At 36.7% G+C, this 14,100-nt stretch overlaps 1 protein-coding gene across 1 annotated transcript in view; it reads left to right on the top strand.

Annotated features, from left to right (window-relative positions):
• Positions 1-14,100, top strand: part of LRRK2 (leucine rich repeat kinase 2) — a 74,102-nt gene that overhangs the window by 22,010 nt on the left and 37,992 nt on the right. The window contains exons 10-20 of the mRNA XM_075742033.1: positions 97-176; positions 1,013-1,119; positions 3,403-3,532; positions 4,703-4,827; positions 6,487-6,617; positions 8,272-8,416; positions 8,704-8,843; positions 10,196-10,324; positions 10,411-10,581; positions 12,279-12,534; positions 12,761-12,949. Of these exons, the coding sequence (XP_075598148.1) occupies positions 97-176; positions 1,013-1,119; positions 3,403-3,532; positions 4,703-4,827; positions 6,487-6,617; positions 8,272-8,416; positions 8,704-8,843; positions 10,196-10,324; positions 10,411-10,581; positions 12,279-12,534; positions 12,761-12,949 (1,603 nt within the window). The remainder of the gene's footprint in view (positions 1-96; positions 177-1,012; positions 1,120-3,402; positions 3,533-4,702; positions 4,828-6,486; positions 6,618-8,271; positions 8,417-8,703; positions 8,844-10,195; positions 10,325-10,410; positions 10,582-12,278; positions 12,535-12,760; positions 12,950-14,100) is intronic.

Genomic DNA, 14,100 nt, shown 5'->3' with positions numbered 1-14,100 from the left:
TGAGAAACAGTCAAACTATTTAATGTCTTTCATATATTTTTATATTCTAAAAGCGTATTTTCTTAATCATTTTGTCTCCTCTTGGTTTCTGTTTAGGAGGCTGCATGCTGGGCTTTGAAAAATCTGTTTCTGTATCAACGCAACCTTCATGAGAAGATTGGAGATGGAGATAATCAGTCAGTGTTAATATCTTGAACTGTATTGTTGGAAGTGAAAAAAATGAAAGCCTACTATTAGGCCATTTGGGGTCTCATGTTTAAATTATTTTTTTTTTTTTTCTTGTTTTCTAATGTATCATGAAATACATGGTGATCAACAACACTTGGGAAAGTTTCTTTCTTGAAAAGTGTGGCAACTTGACTCGGGCAAAATTGTTAGTGTTTTAATAAAGGGTCAGAACACAGCCTAATAGAGCTAATTTTTACAGTTCACAAGGAATTTCTTCTTCAGTTGCAACAAAGATAGGGAGGATTAAAGAATGTAAAGGTAGGGAAAATAGAGAAGATTAAGATATCTAGTACCTAAGTAGTATGGAAAAGCAGTGCTTATTTTCCCATAAATCAGATGAAAGGGCATAGTAGAGGGGGTGCTGCCTCATCAGGAAGAACTTAGGCATGAGTAAGACACAGACTTTCATTTTCCTTAAACTATTTCTGAAAGCTGCTGAAAATTTTAATCATTCAGATTTTACTAAGCCTGTTTTGTACCCCTTTCTGGACCTCAAGCTACTTGGAAAGCATGGTTCCAAGTGAATTCAGTGAGATTCAGAGTAGGCATAGTTTGAAAACTATGATGATGCATAGTTTGCATCTATAGTTTGAAAACATAGAGATGCATAGTTTGCAAAGGGCTTTCTGTCAGCTGTTGCTCTGGAAAAAAAATTACAAGCCAAGTACAATCATCTGAAATTTTAATTATGTCATTTAATACGTTTTTAGGAAACTGAACTATATTTATGAAGTAACTACTGTAATATGGTCAGTGTGCAGTGATTTGTTTCTCTCTGTGAAAGGTTCCCAGTAGACAGAGCAGTGATGCTCTCCATGCTGATGCACTCCTCTTCAAAAGAAGTATTTCAGGCAGCTGCTAGTACCTTGGCAATTTTGTCACAACAAAATGGTAAGGGATTTAATTGTCTTTACTTTCTAATTTGGCAGAAAGTTATGGCTGTAATATTAAAGAATATTTAGTGTGCTGTTGTATGAAGACAATATTCCCTGTGATTAGATTATTGTGCAGTTGTGTTTAGCAGGAAGTTTATTCCTTGCTTTGAAAAAGCTATTCTTGGCTAGTATCAAAGATAGTATGTGGAAGTAAAGAGCTCTTTGCCAGTTTATGTGTTGCAATTGCTATTTTTTGGTGCAGGAGACATGAATGTGTTCTCATGGTATGCTTGTTTAAATATTTATCATGTATGAAATTCATCAAGAGCAGCATTTGTTGAGAATCACGTGGGTAAGGATTACAGCCCAACAAATACCATTTTCTTGCTTAACACAGGGGATTTGAGCAGTCCTGTTGACTTCAGTGAATCAAATCAAGTGTAGAAAGTTAAGCATGTGCATAACAGTTTTCAAGATTGCTTTGGTCCTGATTGTGTCCCTGACATGGTTTCCTAACTTTTTTCAATTTGCAGACCCCCTCAAAATTTTTCATTGGAGATGTGGACTCCTGGGTAGAGTATTTAAGCCTACTGACAGTGGGCCTGCTTTTATTAGATGCCCTTCCCAGAACCCTTTGAAATGGTTATGGACCTCAAGTGGTTTGTAAACCACACATTGAAAACCACTGACTAGATAGGATGATAAAGCCTAGCAGTTAATTACCATTCTGTAGGTGAGAAAGCGTTGTTTTATCACTAGGTTACTGAGCCATCCAAGTAGATAAAACCTAGCAATGAAAAGGTTTTATAATTATTTATAAGATAAATATGTATCTATATCAAGACATAGATCTTATACACATATGCATACATTTGTAATGTAACAGGTACTTTCATAACATGTTACTGACAAGTGGGCCTCTGATTCCCTTTGGAAATCTAAAGCAAATTTTTGTTTTTCTTCTTTTTTTTCCTGTAAATGAATGTGCTTACAGCAGAAATGAAAGAAATAAAGAAGCTTAGTAAGACCCTCTGGCACAATGCAATATTGCTTGAATTAACCATTTGAAATGTGGGTGTACTGAACTGGGAATGACAAGAATTGGTAACAGTTACCATAATAAGGTAGAATATTTTTATAGTATTCTGAGCTGTATTGGTTACAGCCATAGCTACAACATGTGCTTGGGTATTTGAATTTTTTAAAAATGAATTAACAAAGTAAATAGAGTGAATAAATATAGTTTCATTTTTGAAGCCTTATTTTGGAAGTTAGAAGTTTTTGAAAATTTTAAATTCTAGCTTTCCTTGTCTCTAAATTGGAGACACATGGATTTGACGGGTCCTGGGCTGCAACAAAAGAAGCATGACCAGCAGGTTGAGGGAGGGGATTCTGCCCCTCTACTCCCCACTCTGCCCCACTCTCATGAGACCCCCACCTGGAGTACTGCATCCAGCTCTGGAGCCCCCAGTACAAGAAGGACATGGAGCTGTTGGAGAGAGTCCAGAGGAGGGCCATGAAGATACTCAGAGGGCTGGAGCACCTCTGCTATGAAGACAGGCTGAGAGAGTTGGGGTTGTTCAGCCTGCAGAAGAGAAGGCTCCCGGGAGACCTTACTGCAGCCTTCCAGTACCTGAACAGACCTGCAGGAAAGCTGGAGAGGGACTGTTTGTAAGGGCGTGTAGTGACAGGACAAGGGATAATGGCCTTGAGCTGAAGGAGGGTAGATTGAGATTAGATATTAGGAAGAAATTCTTTACTGTGAGGGTGGTGAGGCCCTGGAACAGGTTGCCCAGAGAAGCTGTGGATGCCCCCTCCCTGGAAGTGTTGAAGGCCAGGTTGGATGGGGCTTTGGGCAACGTGGTCTAGTGGAGAGTGTCCCTGCCCATGGCAGGGGTGGTTGGAACTAGATGGTCTTCAAGGTCCCTTCCAACCCAAATCTGATTCTATGATCACAGGATGCAATTAAGAGGAAAAATTGATTAAGAATAAACATTTTTGAAAATAAAAGCCAAGGTGTACATTCTCTTTCCCTTAAGTTAACTTTATGTGAGTAAAAATAGCAGATGTATTTAAACTTACTATGGATTCAGGAATTATAATGCTCTTGATTAAGCTGTGCAAATAGAGGTCAGATTCAGCTCAATTTATTTCCCATTCTAATTTATACTTCTATAACATGTGTGTTTGGTGAGGAAAAAATCAAAAAAAGGGGGAAAAAAAGTTAGCAGTTCTGTTGTTTTTGAAAACTATACATAGAGAGATTTACTAATAGGATGCTTGCTATTTTGTGTTGTAGTAAATATCAGGAAGACACTTCTGGCTAAAGGAATACATATGAATGTTTTACATATAATGAGGAAACATCCACATTCTCCTGAAGTAGCTGAAAGTGCCTGCAGAATTCTGAATCATGTTTTCGAAGGAAGGTAATATACTTAGAAATATGTGGCCACTTCCAGAGTGAAGATTTGTGAGATTCAGTGCTGTAATTGATTACATTTAAATTATTGACTGTTTTACTGATACTAAAATTGACCATAGGCTGACAGCCCTGTTCAAGACGTTGAATTTTGTAACCCCTGTAGTCAGATGTCCAGGTGGATATATGTAGGGAGCTGCATGTTCTTCCCTTCGTGGTTCTTGAGCAGTGAGGTTTGAATAGACTATCGCTAGGTGGTGTACCCTCCTGTTAGCCACACGAGATTCCACTGAGAGCTAAGAAATTTTCCACAGTATTAACTCTGATTGTTAAAATAACATTATGTCGATATTACTTTTGTGTTAGCTTTTGCAAATGCTCTAGAACGTGACTGGAAAACAAACTTGTGAGTCATAAATACTGGTATACAGGGTGGGAACATTATTCCAAGTGTCTTGCCAAGTTTTTCCAGCCTTCCCTGAAACCTTTATATATGCTAAGCTGTCCATGAAAAAATTACAGACTCAGGATGCAGTCACAGAATTTCTTATTAACAACTTCATTTTATAAAGAAGAAAATCTCAAAACTTCCATAAACATGTTCACAGGAATAAAATGTATTATAAAATTAAAAAAAAGAAAATAACTTTGAAAGTGAATTAGTGGCCTTTGGCAACTGCCATTTCCAGGAATGCTAATGACATTGAGATTTATTTTTTTTCTTCAAGATTAAAACCTATCATGATTGATATTTTTCTGTTTATTCTACAAATATCTGACAATTCATCAGTACTTTATGACAGTTGTGGAGCATTAAATTCATGAAGATATATCTTTTCACATATCTGGACTGGAATCAAAGTGAAATATATGAATCCACCACCAACCCTGAATTGAAATACTGTACTTTCTGTGTATCGCTCTTCTGGACTGGATTGAAAATTACCTCTCGGTAGTCTAGAATGGAATTAGTTACATAGACTGAATTCATGAAATGGCATTAAAATAATATGTTTGCTAAGATGAAGAAAAGTACCATAGTTTAATTTATGTTTTGTAGTTCCAACCAGATTCACAGTGTTCTAAAGGGTTATTACACAGTGTTAATTAAGGAAGCAAATACATGTAAAATTTAGAAATGCATTCTTTTTATTTATTTTATAAACAATATTTTCAGTTTCCCTCATCTGGATACAATGACGGTAGCTGCATCAGAAGTTGTAAAAGCCATGAGGAAGCATGAAAAATCACTCTCTGTACAACTGGAAGCACTTCGAGTCCTTTTACACTTTATGATGCCCGGTAAGTCATCCAAAAATATAATTGATGTGGCATCATAAACCAAATTAGAGAATAGTGTTAGATAGCTGGGTTTTAGTCTTTCTTATCTAATGAGACAGCCTTTAATGGGACTTCAAAAAATTTACTGAGTTCTGTACATAGCAGAGAGCAGCTGTAACTCTTTAAGAACTTACAAGATGGAGGAAGACTTTTGAGGTATTGAAGGTAACAGACCAAAATTATCACTGCTGATTTCCCCTTGAGTTTATCAGTGAAGAGTTAGCTCCATTACTTTTAAGGAATTCAGGGAATGAGTGTGGAGCTGTTGCTGTGATTCTGTTTTTTTGTAATATATACCCTTTAAGTGAGAGCAAACAGTGATAATGACCTCAACATTGTTGTACCACAAAATGCCATTGTTGTAATAGTATCTCTTGGAAGGAACATAAAAATTGGACCTCTAACACCAAAAAATAAGACAGTGATTTAAAGATAGGAAGTACATTATTATATACTATTTTCTACAGCAAAGGCGAAGCCAAACTGACCAGCTTAGAAATTCCTTTCCAATAAAAAACTCTTTAAAGGCAATCTATAGTGGGGAAAAAAATGTTCTTTGTTAGTTCAGTACCTTTAATAGAATTTGGGGAACATTTTAACTCTTCTTAACAGTCTACTGCTGTATATCCTGGTTTTTTTCTCTGATGTTAAGTGTGAGAGTACAAACATGGGGTGCTATTTTTTTTTTTTTTTAACTTTTTGCAAGTATCTTTCAGCAGTTTTAGATGAACATTTATGAAACCAATAACTCTGAAACTAGTAACTTGGCTAAATATGCAGACTGATTGCAGGTTTTTAGCTTCCTTCTATTCTTTGCATTATAATCCTAATACTTTCCCTTTTTTTCCAATAAACAGCAGGATTAAGACTTGATATATATATTCTAACATGTAGGCAAGGCACTTTTTTTGCCAGTATCCTGGAAGTGAGGCCCTTCTAAAGCGTAATCAAACAAAGAGAGTGCCAACTGGGTGTTGAAACTTGCAGGTTAATTAGGGAATAAAAAATAATTCATGGGGAAAATAGTAATCAGAACAAATATGAATGCTTGAAGTGACTTTTAAAGGATTTCTGGGTACTGTCTGTAGTGCCACTTGACTGCAAGTGCCAATAACTACAAGAAAGGTAAATTTTGAAAGACCTTTCTCTGTTCTTTTATTTGTACTCACCTTCCACCTACGTCATCTGTGGGTAAAATTTGGCCTATGATGTGCTGCCAAGCGAGAAAGAGCAACTAGTTTCTAGCTTTTCTATAGTGTCTCCTGTCCAGAAGAAAGAGGCATTCTGAAGTAGTTATCAGGAACACCAAGAAACCCCATGGCTCAAAAAAGTAATATATTACAATGTACGTTAGGCAAAATTCTTTGGCATGATTTTGCATTTTCACAGTAAGCAGTGAGCAAACATATGGTGAAATAATTTCAAACATGATGTACTAATGCTACAATATAAATCTGGAGGGACTCCAGCCTCTGTAACTACAGCGTCCTGAAAATATCATAAGATCTGAGTCAGTTGTTAAAACCTGTGTGTTCAATTTGATTGTTATATTGGGTTATACTGAGGGGGGGACATTAAATCTGTTCTTCTAAGGAAGATGATTGTTTCCTGTTGTTGCAGATACAAAGAATGACCAGAACGGTTCTTCCAGAGATGTGGGAGATGCTGCTTTTGCACTTACAGTAAAAGTCGTTAAAAGCCAGTGTCTGTTGGAGGGAACTCATTCATTGGTGCTGAGTGCTTTGAACAGGGTATAGTTAAAGCTTTATTCTAATGAATTTTGTCTCTATCTTACACTTGCAATGGTGAATCATTTGTAAGTTCTAGTTCCACAATGATTTTCCTATTGATTTGATAGAATTAATCTTAATTCCTGCGTTTCATTTGTCATTTGGAATTTCTTCTTTCTTTTGTTCTGTAGTGTGTTCAATGATCCTTTATACAGTAACTCTAAGGGATACTTATAAAAACAAGGCTAATTTTTTTTTCAAGCATACAGTTTATTTGTGATTTTGAATGGACTAGTTTATATATTAAAAGTGTCCTCATACCTACACCTCAGCTACACATAGAACTGAGTGGTTCTTTTAATGTGGCTTTCATGGATACAGACTCCTCTGCTTTCAACAGAACAGAGTTCCTCAGTTGTGCCCATTCTTTTCACTGTTCAATTCTATAACTTTTTGCAGCTGCTGGAAAACAGAATGATCCCAGTGCCTTGAAGGGGAAGCTGAAAAGTGAAAGGCTGAAGCAGACCCAGCCTAAACAAAGGAAGAAGCACTGGGCATTTTGCACAGCAAATTAACCTTAAATCCTAGTGATATGAAAGGTTTAACTTTATGGCCTCCAGAAGAATCCCACCTCTACAAGGTTTACAAAGTTTACATGACCATAATCAAAATGGATGTAGCAATTCACAATTCTTTAGAAGTCTCTCAGCAATTTTAGGCTTGCCGAACACCTTCAGTCAAGGAAATTTATGTCTCTTACATTTATGATAAAAGTCAGAGCAAATAATGTATCAGCAAAAGACTGTTAGAGTGTCTAAAGGACATTTCTTGACCTGAAGATATAGGATATAGGAGTTAACAAGGGAGGCAAAATAATTTTTACTTCAGAATGTATTACAGTCTCCAGTGCTTTGTGACCATTCTGATAGCTTTTTCTGACCCAGCTGGTTTGTATTTTGGGGTACTGCAATATCAACCAGAAGGGCTAGAAATTAATATATTTTAATGAAAAACTAGAGAAGGAATAAGGAGGAAGATGGGCATGACTCCACTGAAATAATTTTCCAGATTTGCAAGTCAATGTGACAGCTATGCACACTTTCAGATGTAGGCCTCATCTAGGTTTCCTCCACCTAGAAGTGGGGGAAAATTGGGAAAATAATCACAAATAACCTATTGAAAGGCTATATAACTAAGCCCAAAACTTTTAAAATCTTCATGGGGTGTAGTAAAAGGTATGTTGCTTCACATCTTTTTCTTTTCATTTTTTTTTCAGTTGCCACCGTGTTTATCACTTTTGCTGGTTCTCAAAGAACCGCATTTTTATTCCTTTTTAACCACAAAGGAATTTAATTTTCTCACTCTCCTTGTCTTACAGCAAAATGGTGTGAACTTGTGAATGGTTGTGCTGAAACTTTGAGGAAAAAAAAATCCCACTTTCCATTACAAAAATAGTAGGGAGTATTTTCAGAATCAAAGGTGAAAATCTGGGGAGGTTATGAGCAGCTGAAACTGATGGTTGAAAAGGAAACCTTTTTGAAATTGTGATTATTGTTATTTATTGTCACATCAGCTGTAATTTCACATACTTCTTAACTTTAAGAACAAGCAACTCTTCTGTTGCCACTGTAAGCAGAACAAACTTGATCTGATTTTATATTCATTTCTCTGTTAGTTTATTGGAAATCCTAGCATTCAGAAGTGTGGATTAAAACTACTTGCTTCTGTTGCTGAGTGCACTGGTGCACTAGAAATATTAACCCAGCAAGGAGCTACTGATACTGTGCTTCATACCCTACAGATGTATCCAGATGAACAAGGTAGGGAAGGTATTTTGTTAGTTGAATGTGAATGATGTAGTAGGAGGGGCTGATTAGCCATAGAAGCTGTAACCTACCTATTAGACTCTTTAGTAGTGGATGTGATGTAGGTAACATGGCAAGAAAAGGCTGCTGTACTGCGTAGTCCTCGAGTTCATGCACTTCGTAGTTATGCCTGGCCTTGGAATAACTTAGGCAAATAACTTTCTGGAATATTAGTAATATGGGGTTGTTCCACTCAGAATGTCTGAATAATCAACATTATTAATCTTTCTTTTTTCTTCTAGACATACAGTGTTTGGGTTTGAGTCTTCTACGCTCTTTGATTACAAGGAAGAGTTTGTGTATTGCAACCATGCATGTCCTGTCAACAGTTCTGGTTTCTACTCTCCGACGATTTAAAGAGGTCACTGAAATCCAGATGCATGTATGTGTTATTCCAGCGTACAAAGATGAAAGGCAAAACTTTAGAAAATTATTTTAATGTAGTTAAATTTGAAGTATAATTCCTTATATTAATGACTTCATTTTGATTTTATTGCAATCACTAGATTGTATAAGCCTTTAAAATTAAACCAATATGTTTGCCATAGAGATGGTTTTCTTGGAGACATCTATTCAATCCAGAATATGTAAGTGTAGGTTTAGGTGTTTATCTAAGACTTCTGAGATCTGCAAACTAGAACAAATTTCTCAGTCATGGTCTGTCATTCAGTCAATCTATAACCATTTAATGAAGTAACTGTCATTATAGTATTGATTACCCTCTTTTGAAAAGTAAAAGAAAACAACTTTGTTCCCAGCCCCATCACCAGCAATAAGCTTCATGTAGGACTGCTGTATTTAAGAAGGATATTACTGGAATACTATGTCAGACTTTGGATCTACTTCTGAATATGGAAGAAGAATTCTTTTTCTGCCTGAAAACACATGTTCAGTCCTCCTTGTGTGAAAGTTCCGTTTCCTCTGCTTCAGAAGCTTTCGCTGTTTGTTGTCAGCTTCATTTTTCTAGTGGAAGGGAGCTTCCCTGTGAAATCAGCTTCCTGTGAGAGTTTCTGTGTTTCTGTTTCAGATCAATATGGGAATATCACAAGTACAGGCTCCCTTCTTTACTGCTGGTTTTCTCCCAGCCCTTCCAAGTTTAACTTAGCAACCAGTGCAGAGAGAAATCAAAATAATGTGGTGGAATAAGGAAGTTACTTAAAGTGACTTAGTCTCAATTAGGTTTGGACAAAGAGTCTGTAATTTACCCAGTTCACTCTTCTAAGCGAACTTTACTTGCAGAATCACAGGATAATTTTGGATTTCTTTTTAGTTTTTAGATAGTCCTGTTAAGTTTTTCATTTAGCCTATGTATTTTTTTCAAATTCACGGTTTACAGAGCACCACATTGGGACAGGGGATGCGTCTTCATCCCTATCTTTAGGAGGAGATTGTTTCCTCTGCGCATTTTCAGGAAATCACGAGTACGTTTGTCACTGCCCGGCAGGATGTTGTCAGATATTATGGTGCATAATTTGGTTTTTCAAAGTGTCAGTTAATATCTAAGTGGGTCAGCTAAACAAGTATGAAATTACAGCTGTATAAACACAGAGACACCAGATGTTTCTGCCTCTCTCCTAGTCTTCTCCAATTTGTGAATCATTGCATATTTAAAAGCAAGACCAAAAAAATTAAGGCACATATCTTTTGGTTGAAATTTCATTTTGTTGCACAACCTGTTTTAAAATGACACTTTTTAACACTATACTTATTTCAGTCTTCTCATTGTATTCTTAGGGATTTCATGCAATCTTGTCAATTCTTGGTTTATCACCTTGTTTTGCAAAGCTGCTGGTACATGAATCATTTGACACAGTCATTTTCTACCAGATGTCTATGTGTTTCACTGACCAGCGAGATCGACAGGTATCTTGTCTCTTTTGACAGCTCCGCAACTGAAAAATTTTGGTGCTTTTTTTGTCCTAACTTTGATTGTTTATCTTCCCATTCAGTTTCAAAGCCTGTGTTGTAAATGTTTTGCTAAAATAGCTGAAAATGATGATTTAAAAAATATGATGCTGGAAAAAGCGTGTATTGAGTATAACAGTATTATGGCTGAATGTTTACTTCTACTGGGAGCTGATATTAATAAGAAGACAAAGACAAACTCTTTGATCTATCAGGTAATATATGGAAATATATATAGTTTTATTGTTTTAAAATTTGTGCTTTTGTGTTCTTTTCCTGTAAGCATATATTTGGCAGAACACAGCAGCAATACCCAGTGCAACCTGTGAGTTGAGTGGTGTTAACCATTGCTACTCCCAGTGACTCCAGGCTCAGTCTGATTGAAACACCCTTCACTTTATTGAAGCTCACTGTCACCTAGAATGTGCCTACACTGCCAGTTCAGTTCTCATGCAAGTTCACTTTAAAGTCCATGCTTTCTGATTGTTTACCCTGTTCACATGCAAACCTGGGTTCAAACAAGTACTGACTTAGCCTTAGCTTTGGAGTATTTTTGAGGAAGAAGACTTAGGCTCAAGCTTTGCAAACTCCCGGTCATTTTTTCAGAACTAGCCAGGCATAGATGGCATCAAGCCCATTAGAGCCCTGTCCATGAACTGATGTTCCAAATTTAGCTCTTTCCAAGGTCTGTGAGGCCAAAGTAGAGATGAATCAGCCGGCAGCACTGTGCACAGGTAGGCTTCAGTATACTTAGTCCCACTCTGTTTTAGACCTACAAAGAAGACTTTGCCCAAAATGCCTGCCTTGGAATGGTGGAATTTTTTTTACTTTGTATTGTACTTAAAGATGAATATAGTCATTGGTTTTTGTGCTGATTTAACTGTTCTGGTTAGAGTTCTGACTTTTTATCAGCAGAGCTAAAGTAACAATTTGGGATGCTTCAGTCACAATAGCTGCAAAGAGCTTTATCCAGACAGTGGCCACATCCAGAGCATCAACTATTTGAAATATGTTGGTGTCTCAAGGCCATAGGCAAACATCCCATCTGGATTCAGCCATGCCAACGGACAGGCTGTTCCCACCTGCTTAGAAGTGCTCCTTGCTAAATGTGACTGCCTTTAAAACTTTTTCTGAGAAACAGTGTGTATTAGCACTTCTTAATTTTGCTTCAGTGCCAAAGTTTTGAACGGTCTGAGATAACCCCACTAGTACTGCCTGAAGTGAATTAGGAAGTGTTCACTTCTGCAGGCAGAGCTGGCTGGGTGATAAAGCACAGCTGAGTTTGGAACCAACCATCCATCCATGGAGTCTGAGGTAAGCAAATCAGTGTTAGCGAACCACAATGGAAATATTGAAGTAACTGGAAGTGTTTCTAAAAAATATTTGTAATATTCACTATCAACACTGCTCTGTGTAGCAATGCAGGCTGAGAGATTCGAAGGAGTAAAGCTGACGGAAGCCAGTGGTCCTGAGCTCCCGAGCACCAGACAAAGGTTGATGAGTCTCACCTTTGTTGCCTGTTCATCTGATATCCAGATAGCGTGGCAAAACAACCCCTAAGCGTCTTTTTTCCACTGAACAGATAAATAAATGGAGTTGCCACAGACCGCATGCAATAACCAAACTACATAAATTACCATTCATTTTTGCCTGGAAATTGTGTGCACTCCTGGCAGAAATTACAATTACACAACTCAAGCATTTGTTATATTTTGGACAAAGACTTCAGGAAAATGGGAGTTGGTACTCAAGTGGCTTAGGCAGGCATATGCTCTGAGGGGTAGGGAATTGTGTATTTGAAAAAGATCCTAAAAATACAGTGAATCTGAATTTGAGACAAGTCTTTTAATGCAGTCTGAGCTGTTGTTTGAGTGCACCACATACATTTTTTAATGTAGCTTTTCTCTGCTAGGTTTGTGAGAAAGGAAATAATCCTAAATTGGTGGAATTGCTATTAGCCAATGGTGCTCGAGAGCAGGATGTTCGGAGTGCTTTAACCATCAGTATAAAGAAAGGAGATAGCCAAATCATCAGCTTGCTTTTGAAGAAGCTTAGCCTTGATGTCGCCAACAGCAGTATATGTCTTGGAGGATTTGGTATTGGGAGACTAGAACCTTCCTGGCTCATTCCTTTGTTCCCAGATAAACTTACTCCATTAAGAAAACAAAGTGAGTACATACAGAATTTGCTATGTGAAATGTGTTAATACCTCTTGATGGTACTATATAAGTGTTTTAGATCAACACCTTCAGTTGAGGATCTCTTCATAGCATTCAGCTGGTTATAGAAGGACTGCCAAACCTTGAAAATAAATCAAGTTATTTCTGTTATTTTTTTAAAGCTATTTGGATTTCTTGGAGAATATGCTATCTTTTTGGTTTGTTATACATACAGATGCAGGTTCTGCACTGGCAAGAATGGTGCTTAAATTCCAGATGAAGAATATTTCTGAGGATAGATCAAGAGCCTCCTCTGATCTAAACTTCTCTGAAGATGGAGTGGATAAAAACTATGATTGGAATTTCATTTCTGACCCATTAGTGGACAGTGTTTTTCCTTTGAGTGATGATATTGATAGTGAAGGTAATTGTTTTTCTTTTTATAATCCCAATCTAGTTTACCAGGGCTAGACCATAGCCATAAATCAGTTGCTTATTTGTATTAGAGATAAAACACTTACCATGAAAAAAATACTTTTATCTAAAATTTTGTTTGGGGTAACATTGGAAAATAGTTTATGGTGAGTACGTATGTGCTTATCTACAAAATTAGGACCTTAAAGCATTTTATTCAGTTATTCATTTAAAATTAGTTAATCATGCATTGAATTTCTTGTAGAGAGAAAGAGTGGGATTCATCCAACCAAATTTAGCTATTGACTATTGTGATGTCTGTTTCTGAGCTATTCTCTTATGCTGCCTTTATAGTCAAAAGCAAAAGACAAGTGCTTCAAGAGCATAATTTGTCTCATCGTGAAGGCAGGTGTATTGTGATCTGGAAACCCCTGTTCCCTGGGTGGTCTGTAAATAAAGTGAACACAACTAAGTCAGGTATAGAGGAGTATATTGTTAACAAATAAAGTAGGTGAAACAAACCCTATCCCAAAGGTACCTAAATGATTAGAAAGTGTAAATGACAAGTCTGTGTTCAGTCAATCATTATTATTGGTAACCATGTCAGGAAATCTGAATGCCTTCAACTTAAAAAAATGGTATTTCTGTCTCTGATATCAGTAACTTAATAATATTAAGAGTAAGTGGCCTTACTTCACAACATAACTTTTGTTTCTTCAGATGTCAATGTTGTTTTAGAACTGTTAGATACTTAAAATCATCACAGATGAAGAATTTGAATTTTGGAATCAGAGAATCCTAAGGAATTATTTTGGTTCTGTTTTGTTCTTTTCCTTTAAATCATTCAGCACCATTTTTCATTTCTGTAGGACTGTATCACAGACACATAATAGGTACTATTTGTTATCCCACATAGAAAAGTTGTTAAGTCATATGTAAATTATGGTAGAAAAAATACAGGCTTTGCTAACAGGAGTGATTTTAGGAGTTTTGAAAGTAGCTTTGTGAAGAGAAACACCAAATGGATCCAGATAACCCTAAATGACCAAAGCTAGAGTGACATTTGATGTTTCATTCTCAATAAACGTGTGAGTGCAAATCATAAAATACAACCTTTTTCTATTTGAAAAAGTAACTTACACAGCAGTAGCACAAAGATGT

Source organism: Balearica regulorum, chromosome 1 (assembly GCF_011004875.1).
Source record: "Balearica regulorum gibbericeps isolate bBalReg1 chromosome 1, bBalReg1.pri, whole genome shotgun sequence".
Classification (NCBI taxonomy): Eukaryota; Metazoa; Chordata; class Aves; order Gruiformes; family Gruidae; genus Balearica; species Balearica regulorum.
Note: the sequence above shows the minus strand (reverse complement) of the source record. Positions and strands in the feature narration are given on the sequence as shown.